General features: G+C 44.9%; 1 protein-coding gene across 1 annotated transcript in view; it reads right to left on the bottom strand.

Annotated features, from left to right (window-relative positions):
- Adamtsl3 (ADAMTS like 3) overlaps nt 1-15,108 on the bottom strand; it is a 497,024-nt gene extending 481,916 nt beyond the window's left edge. The window contains exons 1-2 of the mRNA XM_023712415.1: nt 15,082-15,108; nt 13,803-13,904 (exon numbers count right to left, since the gene is read on the bottom strand). Of these exons, the coding sequence (XP_023568183.1) occupies nt 13,803-13,871 (69 nt within the window). The 5' untranslated portion in view covers nt 13,872-13,904; nt 15,082-15,108. The remainder of the gene's footprint in view (nt 1-13,802; nt 13,905-15,081) is intronic.

Here is a 15,108-nt window from a genome sequence, read left to right as displayed (position 1 = left end):
CACACACACACACACACACACACACACACACAGCAATTGTATTTCTGTGCATTAGTCACTAACAGGTAGATAAAGAAAAGAAAAACTCAACATCATTTATAATCACTTTGAAAACTATGGAATGCTTAAACAGAAATTGAACAAAACATTCAGGGTTTTATAAAACACTTACAAAGGAATTCAAAAAGCTCTAAAGAATGTAGAGGCAGACTATGTTCATGGATTGAAAGGCTCAGTATGGCAAAGATGTTAATCTTCCCCCAAATGGACTATAGGTTTAACATAATCCCCATAAAAATGTCAGCAAGATTCTTGTGTATTACAGATCTGCTTGTACAAAAATTTATATGGAAATATAAAGAGACTAGAATAGTTAAAGTAATTTTCATAAAAAAGAACAATGAAAGAGGAATCACTCTCTGGGATTTTAAAATTTATTATATAGCCACATTAATCGACATAACATGGCACTAGAGCATACACAGACACGTGCATCAGTGGAAGAAAACAGAAAGCCTGGTTACGGACCCCACAAATGCTCCCAACCATTATGGACAAAAGAATGAAAGTGAAAGAGCTTCAGTAGAGGAAAGATCACCTTTCAGGATATGAGGATGATGCAGTTGGACCTCCCTATGCAAAATAAGTTATGACTTTGACCTTACACCTTAAAGAACAATTAATTCAAAATGGACCATGAATATATATATAAAATTAAAATTTTTAGAAGAAAACAGACAATTTTTCATGATCTGTGGCTAGGCAAAACATTCTTGGCCAGGATATCAAAACCTATGATCTATATATGGGAGAAAATTGACAAATCAGACTTCACTAAGACTTGTATCCACAAAGTCCCTAATAAGAGGATGAAACAAATCAAGCTGTAGACTGGAGTAAAATATATACAAACATATCCCATGAAGGGAATCCTAGCATACCAAAACAGCCAAAGCCCCTTTGTACAAACACACCTTCAATCCAAGAGGGAGCAGAGAAAGTCCACAATCCTGATGCTGAACATACACCAGGACCCCACTTGCTCTTCTTCCGACAACTCCAGTCTTACATTAGTTCCCCCTAAGAACACTTTCTTTCTGTGAGTACTTCTTCATGGAAGTGAAAAGGTATGCGTAGGTCCTGTGGGCCATTTGAAGGCCAAGCTTCCTTTGGTTATTCCTGGACTGGAAAAAAACTGTTAACATTTATCTAGGACACCACACCGATGCTGGCCAAGGAAGCACGTCAGGAGCCAAGGCTTACTCAATAAACTCTGTGTCCTCAAGTGGACATCATTGCAGCTCAGCAGACAACATGGAAAAATAACAGTCGTAGGGTGAGCAAGGACAGAGGTGCCTGACACTCAAGGGACTCACAGCACGTCACTGAGGAAGGACTAAGGGCTTCATCTGCTCAGTATCCAAGTTGTTCTGTGTGTGTGTGTGCAAGTATGCATGTGTGCCTACCCACTAGTTTTATCAAATAACTATATAAGAAACAGTGGCTGATTCATCCCATGGTGCAGGCTGGTTTTCTCCCTCTCCACAAAAAACTTTCCATTACCTTTTAAAGTGCCTGATTCTAAGTACTTTGGTAAGACTCCAGCAGACTTGGTGTTCAGCAGCTAGGTGCCCAGTAGGCACCGCCTGGGTAAACAGCCTCTCACAGGCAGGGCCTACGAGAGCCTGCTAGAGCATGGCCACCTGCCACAGCATGCGTGCCTGACTCTGAGCTCCAAACGCTTTCCTGGCTCTGCCCATGGAAGCTGTTAATGCATCCCAGAAAGTGTTTACAGAACACACAGCACAAGTGCTCCGCCTCTGGAGCTGTGAACAATGATGCAGGCCACATGCTGGACCTCCCAAGGATGGGAAGGAGGGTGGCAAGGTCAGCGCAAAGCCACCAGCTATGTCCAAAAGGGAAGGCCACAAAGCTGGCCCAGGGAAAGGAGGCCACTGCCCAGGGCACCAGCAAGCACCTGGCCAGGTCTGGGAGGTTCTGCCTCTGGTAAAGCACAGGGCAGGAAAGAAAGTAGTGGCAAGTGTCTGGCTGACCACTGCCCAAGGAAGGCAAGTCCGCACAAGCGTAAGTGTTTACCCAGAAAGCAATTGGTTTGACCGCCCACAGGGCACTGAAACTGCTTGCTCTTCCCATCCTACATATACCCCATTGTCCCTCAATGAAGCTAAGCATCAATGACCACAAACAATTGTCAACACATGGGCAATCCTTTCTCAGCAAGGTCTGGCTTGTCACATCCAGGCTGGCTTCCTTCTACCGCCAATATCAATCTCCAATCCCAGTGTGTAAGCGGGTCTCCATCTTATCCCCCTCGACATTACTTTAATATATATAGGTGTCTCTCTTCATAAATTACAGGCTCTTCACTGTTACATTTCATTAACAGCTTAAAATATACTCCTAAATAAGCCACACTAATCCTCAGAATTCCTTACTCTGATTCCTGGGATGATCGCTTCTATTTGGCTTTAAGGGTGACAGAGTTTAAAATATCCAGACTTCTATCAAATAAACATGCTTCAGTGCTATCAAATGCTGGCAAGACACTTTCTCCCAGGGTGCTTATGGTGCAACTTGGTAATAAAAATAAATATTGGCATAGAGAGATGTTGAACACTCCATGGCTGCTAACACTGAGAAAAGTAAAAAGCAACCCAGAGAGAAGATCAACAAGTAGGGAAGTTCACCCTTACCTAACAGCTACTAGTCCTCTTAAGGAGCGGACTGTCTTTGTTTATAAAAACAGCCAGGCAAGCAGTTAGTGGAGGGTGAACTCCTAAGGACATAGATCAGGGGAAGACCTGAAAACAAAAGAGACAGAAGGCTCCCACTAGAACTAAACAGGAATGAGTGTGGGAGTGCCCATGGAAAAGAAGAAAGGATGAGAACCATGAAGAAACAGTGAGGACAATAGAACACCATTCTCTAATCCAGAGAATGCAATTGTCAAATAGCCATGGAAATTTACAAAAATATCAAACTGTCAAATACCCTTGGAACGCAAGTGAAATTAAGGCTTTTAATATATTTCGAACTTAAAACTTTAAAGACAATATTTTGTGAAGAGGAAATAAATCAGAAATCACAAAGTCATTTATAATTTTTTGAAAAAAATTGAAAGAAGTATTCTCCATTGCTCTGTCCTACCAATTATTTAACTTCTGATGAAAGATTTCTGGAACCTCTAAGAAGGGAAAATCCTGAATAAGTCAGTAACTGTATAAAAAGTAGCTGTCAAAGTCATAGCCCCCTAAAAAAGGGTCTGCGCCCCCTTTATTTTATTGGCAGTTTCTTCAAAACCTTCCAGGAATGGGTTATTTCTGTGCTACTTAAACTGACCCAGAAAAAGAAAAATTATGGAAAGTGCCCCAATTCATTTTATGAGGTTAATAAAAACCTTGATATAAAAACCTGAAAAATATAGTACAAACCAACATCTCTTATGAATACAGATGTAGTAATTTTCAATAAAATATTTGCAAACCAAATCCAGCTGAATATTAAACAGACAATATATCATGGCCAAGTACAGTTAATGCCAGGAACATAGGGATGATTCAATACTAGGAAACATGTTATTATGATTCCTCTTGTGACTAGGTCAGAAGAGTGAAAAACACAATCTTGTAGATAGCGCTGAAGAACCCTGATGATACAACATGTTGGACATTCCAACTCTCTATGGACACCTCTGCTAGCCATAGTTCTGTTGAGGTGGCACCACCCCATGGGAGCGGTTACCCTCGGCGATGGCCAAGTAGGAGGGCTGGGGCAGTCTCAGATACCAGATACTAGTCCAGCGCATGCCCAAGTAGGCAGAGAGTGGGATCCACTAATCAGAGCAGAGTGACTGCTTGAACACTAAGCTAATTTACCACTGAGGCAAAGCCAGGCTTTTCTTGGAGGCTATTCGGTCCCGAGAGCAGACTTGAATCACTAGACTCCAGCCACCCTTGTCAATGTGGATCACTTCGTTTCGAGGCACTAACACCGATGAGGAACTGTGGGCAGGTTTTCCTTGATGGTCCAGCTCAGCTTTTCATCATACCATAGATGTTCATGCAAGTTAGAAGAGGCTTTGATACTTTCTGTACTGCTTTGCAGAACCGTGACTCTAATCCTAAATCCAAGTCGATAGCTGTAGAATTCCAGAAAGTCAGTCCGCTTTGGACTAGGTCAATGCCACTATCCAGACTTTTCAACTGTGACCCATGAGAAGAAATGTGTTTTGCATTTTATGCCATGAAAAAAAAAATAGAGATATAGACATAGATATTCATTTTGCTTAAATATTTCAAGAAACAATATTACCATGTGGTTCACCTTCATATTTGTCTTTCTCTTACATTCCTTTTCATTTTAGTCCAATTTATTCTATTTAATAAATGGCTAATAAAAACCTAACCAGCTTCATCTCATGGTCCACAAATGGCCCACCTAGAGTCACACACCTGTAATGCAAGCACTTGGGAGGCTGAAGTAGAAGGAACGCTGCAAGTTCAAGGCTATTCTGGACTACACAGTGAGTTCAAGACCAACCTGAGCCACACAGCCAGACTCTGCCTCATGAAATAAATTAATAAGAAAATGGACAGCTTCCTGAAACACACACACTTGCAAAAACAAAAAAAAAGTATTACCATGAAAATTACTTGCATTATATCCTGATGAAAACATGCAACTCCAGAATAAAGAATTCATGCCTCCTAGCAGACAAAGTGAGGCCCACACAAAAGGAAGGATCAGACAGATTGCAAACTTGACTTCAGTAATACTCAGAGCCAAAATACCAAACCAAACAACAGGATCAGCATTTACTAAGACCTGGGGAAAATAAGAAGAGTGAGGAAAGTTTTCTTCAGTTATATTGTTGGATATTTTTTGGACCACCACATGTGATTTCCCTCTCCTACACTCCCACCTGCTGTGCATCTTCAGCAGTTGAGTCAGTGGGGAACCTCAAAAAAGCCCCTAATTCACAGGCTTTTCTTTAGGAAAACCTTGTCTGCTCTGTCTCCTGCAGCTCCCCTTTGTAGGAGGCTGTGTTGTACACCCGGACAGTGGGGACTCTGTCATAACATGTCCCTTTCAACTCTGGGAGACATGTTGTTTTTGTTAACTGGGGCCTCCAGAGTTGATACCAAATTCTTCCAAGTCTCACCCAGAGATTTTCCTTCCCTGTTCGTACTCAAAGCTGAGTACACAGGCACAATGACAATAACCTCCATCCATAGAGTAAGCCCTGCCTGCTCACCTCAGGAGACACCTGTTATCACCAGGATTATCCTCCCAGCTCAAACTTCATGAAACTCAGAGAAGTCTACACAGTTACATGTGGAGGCTAGGGCTTTTTTCTCCTCTTACTAGATATAGACCTTATTCTTTTTTTTTTTTCTTGATAGAGGGTCCTACTACACAGTTCAGACTCAGACCCATAGTGATCCTCCTGTCTCAGCCTCCCCAGCACTGGGATTACAGGCATGTGCCACCATGCCCAGTCTTGGGGCCAGCACTCTGTGCCCAAGGTTCTGGGGTTGGCACAGCATGTGGTACCAGGAATCGAACTCAGTTCCCTGAGTTTTCCAGGCAGACACTTAGATCACCAAGCTATCTCCCCACCCCTATAAATCTTATTCTTTTAGTTGATGGCTGTTAGAAGTAGTTGAGAGAATGAAATTTTATTACTTCTCCATTAGGCCATCTGCCATTTAAAACAGTAAGACTTTTAATGATCAGAATGTGACCAAATCATTTAGAGATCTAGCTAGTCCTAAGCCACAGTAATGAAGGGAATCCTTCTTCAGTAGATACTGAACACATTACAAAGCTTTGGTAACTTTAAAAGTATGAATTAGCACAAGAAAGGACCAATAAGTTAACTGACTAAACAGTCTACACATCTAGATGTTTAAAAAGAAACATAAGACTAGAAGAAAGTGTAGATGTACAGTATATATATTTTCTCTCAATAAGACTTTTCTATGATACCAAGGCACAGAACTCAGAGATTTCCAAAGTAGACTACTTAAAAATTTTAAATATCAGTATAACAAAAACATAAATGAAAAATAAAATATGACAAAATGGAAAATTATCTGCAATATAAAATGACAAAAGATTAATATGCCTTGTATATAAAGAACACTTACAAATATAAAATAAATTTTCAAAAGAAAAATGGACAAAAATATGAAGATGAAAATTTGTGGTTTTATTTCTAATGTCTTATGAAGGCAACACATGAAAGTAGTAACACATCGGACCCAAGAGTATTTTTGAGCATCTCTAAAAATTTTTTCTTAATCTTACATTGCCAATTCTGAAAAGGTAAGAGTACACATTGATGGAATGCTTCCAGAAAGTAATTTAATAACACAAATCAAAGGACTTAAAAACTTCACATAGCTTTTGAGCACCAAATTATGTCTAGACAAATGCATTTCTTAGAAATAGATTCAAAACAAATAATCACAAATGTGGACAAAGGTGGATCTGCTGATATATTTATAGCAATAGTCCTTGCAACAGCAAAAAAATCTGATCAACCTAAATGTTTAACAGTGAGGAATTAATTAATAAAGCACAGCACAGTCAAATGATGCAATGCTATGAGTACATCAAATGTTATTATAAAAATTCTTCAGAGTGTTCAATTTTTAAAGTTGTTATTAAACAACTTAACTACTTTTTTTTAAATATTTATCTATTTTTATTTATTACATTTATTTATTGTGTGTGTGTGGCCAGCTCAGCCCACCAGGGGGCGGGGCTGGCTGGCATGTGGTGCTGGGGATCGAACCGCGGTCCCTGTGCTTTGCCAAGCTTGTTTCAAGTAGGTGCTTTAGACCACTGAGCCATCTCTCCAGCCCCTTAACTACTTTTTTAAAGATGCATATATGTTAATGTTCTAAAGAGAATGTTGGAAACATACAAAAAATCTTAACAATTGCTGGTATTAAAGGTGATATTTATTTTAATTTTTGCATTTTTTTGAATTACTCATATTTTTATAAAAAACATAAGATTTGTGGGTTTTGTTTTAGATCGTAAAAACACACAAAGATAATTTCAAAAAAGGAGAATCAAAAGAATTATTTAACACTAGGAATGACTGTTGATTAATAAAGTAGATTTTCTTACTTGGCTTTATATTACTTGCAAAATAAAATGCTACTACTTTTACAAACGAAGGTTTGGAGAACAAATGTGATCTTATTCAACCACAATAATTTATAGCTGTTCAGTGCTGACAAATTCCAGAAAGTAATTGCATAAAATACTTGGAGAGGAAATCGCTTTATGCTTCCATGCTATTTATGGAAATTAGCATCTTTGTAAAAATAAACTGAGAGTAATCGCAATCATAAACCTTGAAATGTGGTTTCCATAAGACGTTAGCTTTGGTGTTTTAAGAACCATTAGGGATGCAATGAAGGAACATTGCCTATTTTTCCCCATTATGAAACAATTACATAGAAATTTTTTTTTTTCATCCTGTATCTTTCATCTCTGCCTTTCTCCTGGAAGCTTCCCTGCTGGAGTACAGATGCAAAGAAAAACCTTCCTTTCGCTCCCGCATCCCTCTCAGAATACATTTCCTCAACTTTCTGCAGCCCGCGTCATTCCCAAAACCTACTCCTGAAAGTTAACCAACCATTTCCATGGATGAACTGTCACATTCCTATTCCTCTAAAATGTGTCCAAAATCTGCAGAGATCGTTGGTTCATTTCTAACTCTTCCGTCCCCTGCAATTGTCAAGTTCCATCCCGTCAGGCACTAACATGGGTCCTGCATCCACACCCTCTTCCTGTCCACAGCCTGCACCACCACAGCTCTCTCACAAACTGAGTTTCAGGTCTCGTCTTTACCAGCCTGGCTACTGCTCAAGACCTCCCAAGAGTCCTCCCTGTGGTCTGGCAGAAACCCCATGGACCTGCCAGCTCTTCCTCACCAACACAAAAGCTGCAGGTCCCCAGGGACAGCTCAGGGAGGCAGAGAGCTCTGGAACTGGGTAGCACTTAAACGGAGTCACAGATGAGCCAAAAGAAGAAGCAGGAGATGGAAAGGCTACAGAGGGAAGAAGGGAGGGTAGGGGTGTCACAGGTGATAAGCTGAGACAGCACTTCTCTGAGTTCTCTCTGTTATCTGGCCCATTAGGCTAGGTGGCAGATTTCCAGGCTTTGGGGATGGCACAGGACTGAAGGACAGTCCTCATCCAGGATGATTTTAGGTCAATGCTCACGCTCTATCGCCAGAGTTAACACAGAGTGGAATATTCACTCCAAATCACCATACACGACACAGGAAGTACATGCACGACACAAAATCTGGAAACTAGAAAAGCTACTCAGAGGGATGGCCAGATAGCTCAGGTGACTAAAGCACCTGCTTAGGCAGGCGCAGGGGCCAGGGTTTCATCCCCTAGCATGCTGGCCCCACCCTCAGGGAGCTCTGAGATGGTGACTGAGACTGGGCGTGGTGGTGCACACCTGTAATCCCAGGGCTTGGGAGGCTGAAAACAGGAGGAGGGTCACTACAAGTCTGATCTACATAGTAAGACCCTGTAGACCCTATACTAAATACATTTTTAAAAGAAAGAAAGAAAGAAAGAAAGAAAGAAAGAAAGAAAGAAAGAAAGAAAGAAAGAAAGAAAGACTACTCAGAACTGAAAAAGTAAGAGGAGGAAGCACAATTCACTAAGAAAGAATTACTCAAGGAAGCAAACACATGGGCAAAGACATAAGCATAGGCGGTTCATCAAAGGATGCTACCAGTAAACACAAGTGAACAGAACAACCCAAGTGTCCAACAAACACATGTCTACAATATTATGGCATTATGCTACATAAGTACAATGGAACATGTTAAAAAGTGAAAATGAAGAGCTGGGGAGATAGCTCAGTGGTCCAAGCACCTGCCTGGCAAGCACAAGCACCCGGGTTCAATGCCCAGTATGGCATGCCATGCCAGCCCCAGAACTCTGGGTACACCTTGCCAGCCACTGAAACCAGACGTGATGTCATGTGCCTGTAATCCCAGCACTGGGGAGGCTGAGACAGGAGGATCACTGTGAGTCCAAACTGTGTATCAGGACCCTGAACCAAATAAATAAACAAACAAACAAATAAGCACATGTATGTTTTAAAAAATGAAAATGAAGAAAAGGAAGAGATTGGGTGCCTGCAACAGCAAGCTCGTATTCCATTTACCAGATGGGAGCTACTGCTTTGTGGAGCTGCTCCGCTGTCCCTGAGCCTTCCAGAGCAAGGAAAGGAGAATGGAAGAGGTCAGCAAGACAGAGAGGAGGCAGCACTGCAGCATCCTGGTTTCCCACAATGCCTGCTGCACATATTTCCTACAGATCAACTGGACAGTGGCAAGAGGTGCTGGCTTTAAATTCTCTTGCCAGATCCTCCCCAACCCCCAATCAGGCTGAATGCTGGATGAGAAGACCTCAGCAGCAAGTGGCAAGCCAGAGCTGGACCGCCTCTGCAGGGGAGGCCCAGCAGAGCCCTCTGAAGGGCTTGCATCTACTGCCAAGTGGCCAGAGGGAGCAGGAAAGGCTGTTAACAGTCAGAGTAGGACACCCCATGGGTGGAAAAAGGGAATTTGACAATGGACCAGTGACTGGCTATGTAGCTATACTCCCACTGAGCTGAGACTTCTCAATAAATCTGTGTCTTTCTGAAGTCCAAACCTCACAAATCACCTGAGAGGGATCAATCCTCATAGACATTCAAGCTACAACGCACCAACATCAGCCAAATCCATGGTGACCTAAATGAAATTATGGGTCATGTCTGAGTCAAGACTTCTGTGAAGTGTCCGAGAGCTATGGCTTCTGATTAAGGAGAATGCATCCTCACTGACAAGGACCAACAAGGACAATGGCAACTCCATTGGGGGAAGTTGCAACCATCAATGGGGGAAGTGGATGGTGAGACTCTTGTGGATGGGGCAAAAGGGTGTTGTGAAAGAAGACTGGATAGGCCACCAGCACGTCTCCTATCTTCATGCCTGTTCTCTGTAGCTGTGTACTTGGGTTTGTACCTGGGTTATGAGCAGTGGAGAAGGATGCCTGCTGGCCAGGGGGAAGAGGTCAAGGTTTAAAGCACACCCCTGATCTACTTAATTGGCAATTGATCCTATAAATTACCACATATTTCATGTCTTAAAACCAAGCTATACTTTTATAGTTCTAGAGGTCAGAAATCTTCAGAGTTTTTATAGGACTAAGATCAAGTTGTCACCAACCAGGGCCAGTTACTTCTAGACACCAGGCAAATAATGGTCCTTGCCTCTTTCAGCTTCTAGAGGTTGCCAGCATTCCTTGGCTCCTGGCCATCTTACTCCAGTTTTTGGTTTTTGTGGTAGCATCTTCTACTTCTTCTGTTGTCTTGTCATATGTCCCTCTTATAAGAACTATTGCGATTGTACAACCCTGGATAATACCCCTAACCTCAAGATCCTCAATCAGATCTGCAATATCATTTTTGCCATATAAGGGAGCATTTTTATGGGTTGCAGGGATCAGCCTACCATACATCACAAAGGCTTCCGCCCTCTCTGCACCACAGCTCTACTTATATTCTAATGATCAAGCTGGCAAGGACCACATGGGTACACACTCACCACCATGCTAGGGCCATCCTACCTCCAAGCCCTCTGCAGGGTCAGTCTCCTAGTCCAGTCTCTAACCTCACAATCAGAAACAAAAGGAGACACCATTCACAAGAGGAGACAAGCATTCACAAGACCCAGTAGATAGGATCTGATCCAATTCAAGATACTGCTTTTACAGGTTATGTCCTGATAGTGTCAAATTCCTCCCAGTCTTTCACCTGCCTTTCAAAACTGTCACCTCCAGACACTTCTTCCAGTTGATGTCTACAAACTTGGCAAGGGAGGACAGTCAAAGATTGCATCACCTTTCAGAAGAAAATGCCCCACCCAAGGCAAGGGAGATGGGGGTGACAGGACCTGCCAGAGAACCCAAGCAGTGCAGCACCTCTCCAGAGGAAAACATGCCAGGGACCACTCAGGTACGCATGAAGCCACATTGATCTGATTATTTGAAAAGATAATAGCAAGTTTACATGTCCAAAGTTAAAACCACTTCTAGAAAGACTTGCCAGAGAACTGAGAATCTATCTTATGATTATTCTCTGAGTAGACAGTGAATGTCATTTATTCTTCCAGGCAAGATCAAAAAGGAACAAGTTGTAATGCAGGACAGTACATGCAAGATTCATCCTCAAGGTGTTGGAAGAAAATCTCAAAAGCTCTCAATACATCAGGCTGGAAGGGAGAGTTGGAGCAGCAACTGCTGTCTTCCTTGGGAAGATCGAATCCCTAAGGAGAGGCCCAAAGCAACAAAAAGCTTCCAGAGCCTGTGAAACAGGAAGAAGGGAGGTCTTGCCTGCTATCTGGGAGAGGAGGTCAGTGGGCTCATCCAGGAATGGCCAAGAAGGAGTAGGAAAACAAGGGCCTGCAGCCTCATACCTTGTTCTGCAGCTTATCAATTATTGCCAGTGAATGTATAATTCAATTGGGAAAATCTTACTTTTAGCAATTAGCTGGAAATCCATACTCCTGGCTGCTGAAATTCTCCGGCTATTAGTCGTCTACCAACCACCTGGTGGCAGCACTCACGAGGCCAGCGAGACACCCACACCTGAAGCCAAACTCACAATATACTTCCGAGGGGCAGTTTCATGTTAAACCTCAGCTAACTTAGGGGAAAACCCAGGGAGCCAGCTCTGGTTATACCTGCAGGCACTTCCCTGAGATGCTCAGGCCCCATATCTCAGCCTCTGCAGCATCTCTCTGCTTACCGGATGCCTCAGGAGTGCTCCCTACAGCCCCACCACAGCAAATACAGGCAACCTGCTCACTCAAACCTTAATGCTAGCCAGCGGCAGGGACAGGCAGCATGTACTATGAACTTACTATGCACCAGGTACTGTAGTATGTTTCGCTTTTTTTCCACTTCACAGTGTTTTAACTCCTCCAAACATGTGCGAGGTAGACACTAATATTGCCTCCTCTCGACAGATATGGAGCAGAGGTGGGTGGCAGCGATGTTTGGGTGACACAGTACTGAGGTTGGGGGAGGGTCTGGGGTTCAATCATGAAGAAAAAGGATGATGGTGACCACTGTTCTGGAGTCTCCTTTTATGCTATGAAACAGCACCACCCCAGGCTCATGGATACGGAAAAATCCAAAAAGGTCTGTGAGTGAGTCAAGCTGGGCAAACGCTGCCCTTGGCGAAAGGTCAGCAGACTGCCTCAAAGCACATTTAAATTTTATAGGGTGAAAGAAGGCAAAGTGACACACTGTGCCTTGAAGGCTCAGCCCCACTTGACCAGGAACAAACCTCTGATGCTCTTGTAGTCAGCCTCAGCTCCTCTAAAGCCACAGAAAAATAGGACCACATGCTTTCACCCCAACACTCTACCTTGCCAGGGAAATGCTAGGGTCACCCTGAAGATACTTGGCTTTTATTGTAACAAAAGATAGCTACTCAAGTATGGCTCCAGGGAAGCACCGAGAAAATGGAATATTGGGGAAGAAGATGTTCCCTGCTAAGCAGTTCTGTGAGTCACAGAATTCATGCGGCACTGGAGCAAAAAGAGGCTTCAGAAGCTGAGGTCCAGGAGAGTGAAACCTGAGGCAGAGAAGTCTGATTAACTTATCCTCGTGCATGCAGGCTTATTTCCCAGCCCTTCAGTGCCAGGCCCTCCACTAGGTCCTGAGGGGGTAGAGCCCAGCAGGCCATGTGCCTGAGAAATTACATCTTCAGAAAGGGACAGTCATGTTCTAATTCACACAAGACGCTGCACAATGAGGCAGCTGCAGCAGCCCTCAGGACACAGGATCAACCCTAACGTGCTCTGCACTTTCGATCTGGGGCCACACACTTGGCTGAATCCAGGCTGCAAACATTTGTCTGGCTTTCATTACTTTGTAAACTAGGAGACTTTATAAGAAATCTGGATGATCCAGCCGTCTTGAAAAGTAAAATCCATCAATCCTGGGCTTGCATTCCCACTTAGAGCAAAGATGAGCTGAAAGGGCGTAGAGGCTGTACTCTGTGGTGCTGGAGATAGAACCCAGAGTCACACGCATGCTAGGCAAGTGCTCCACTCCCAAGCTGTACCCCAAGTGCTGGCCTAGAGGCTGCCTTAAGTGGGCCAAGCATGTGTTCTGATTTTGCCTCTGTCTCTACCACTCTCTGTTATCTGTTAGGCAACAGGAGCCACACTCCTCTGTCTGAGTCTGCCTTGTAAGCAAATAACAATGCCATGCCTTACTCAGCCCTGCTAAGCTGAATGGACAAGACAGGAGTCTAAAGAGATGACAGCAAAAGCAGTAGGATATGTTAGCAGATGCTAAGGAATACTTACACAGTGGCTGAGCTAGGACAAGAATCTGGCCTTACCCACTCCTCTCACCTTGGCCTCCAGCAGTAGAGCCACCAATGCGCATGCAGAGACAGACATTCAAGCCCACAAGACAGGGTGTACTGTAGCCCAGATTTCTCATGGCTGCATGCCATCCACAGTGGCATCAAGGCCCTGCTCAGGATCTACAGACACCCAAGGTATTGGGATGATCCTTACAGCTAAACCCACCAGAAATACCATAGGCTGGAGACAAAAGGAAAAGTTCAGTTCTCTGGTATAGGGTCAACACTATATAACTATGCTACATCTACTTGGTCCAAAATAACATTCCTGTGAGAACAGCCAAATGCCCACCATCCCCCTTCCTTGTTACCTGCAGGAGAGCAGAATGTGTGAAGATCATCCATACCAGCAGCAGCCTGGGGCTCCTCCAGGAAGCCATGAGCCCAGCCTCCTAAAGGGTACCACTCACAGCCTACAAAAAAGGAAAGAGTGGGTTTCCAACCAGCTCTGGCCTCAACGCCAGCACCCATGATTTAAGAAGCATATTGGAGGGAGGGTGGCTTGGAAGCCCAGATACCTATTGTCTTGGGAAGATCTTGCTGATTCTAGATGGGCTCCCTACTGCTGAGAGGAGCTCAGCCTGCCTCCGTGGTGGGCACCACTCTGTCACTGCCCCCCACAAGCCAGGACATGGCTGCCCTGGCGGCCTCATAGCCCGTTTGTCAGCACCAGGGTGTAGCTACAGGCATGTGACACAGGAAGCCACCGGAGAGCCAAAGGCTGGAGCACCTGCCAGCTGCTGCTCCTTGAGGCAAAAATAGGTCTGAAACCAACTAAACTAGTCCAGAGAAGGAAGGGACCTGCCTAAGGTCACACAGCAAGAGTGACATTCTAGGACTGGAAGGCAGGCCTTCTTCCACTCGACGACACCAGGCGTTCTCTAGGTCCGGATCTGCAGCTCCCAAGGCTGAGGTACTGGAGGGAGGTTTGGAAGGCGAAGCCCAGGCTGGCCCAGCAGTCTCCTAAAAGTAGGCGAGGGCGGACCAACAGAGCTTAGCGGAGACTCGCAGGGAAATCAGAATGAGCCGAGACTGGAAAAGCCGAGGTCACCCTCCACTCTCGCCTCGCCTAGCGGGCGCCTTGGCGGAGCCGGTGTCCGGGGGCGGGTCGGTGGCTTCGCTCCATCTGGAGAAGGCATTAAGGGCCTGGCCTAATGCGATCCGCAAATGTGCTGCTGTTTCCGACCCGGGGCGGCGACTCTGGAGCGAAGGAGGCGGCCAGGACCAGGCTAGGGCCGTGCGCCCCCGCCACGCGCTCTCACCCGGACACCGCGCGACTCCCCGCAGCCCGGCCCTCCACGTCCACCTTCAGGGCGCGCGTCCCCTCAGTCCTGTGCGCCCGGGAACCGGCTGCCCTCGGCCGCCTTCTATTGACGCTCCCATTCCGAATATCCCAAGCCAGCGGAGTACCCGCGTCAGGAGCGTGGCTCGACCCATAGGGAGCCCGAAAGTCTCTCCCCGAAGGTCCCGAAGTGTCTGGTCCCTAGGGCGCCCGCTATGCAGCCCCACCTCGCTCGGAGCCAACAGCCCTCTGCGAGGCCAAGCTGGGCGCCTCCTCGGCCTGCCCCGGGCCCCGCCCTGCGCACTTACCTGGCGTCCGCACGCGCACGCGGGGCT

Source organism: Octodon degus, unplaced genomic scaffold (genome assembly GCF_000260255.1).
Source record: "Octodon degus isolate 3935 unplaced genomic scaffold, OctDeg1.0 scaffold00002, whole genome shotgun sequence".
In the NCBI taxonomy this organism is placed as follows: Eukaryota; Metazoa; Chordata; class Mammalia; order Rodentia; family Octodontidae; genus Octodon; species Octodon degus.
This window is presented reverse-complemented; position numbering and strand designations above follow the sequence as displayed.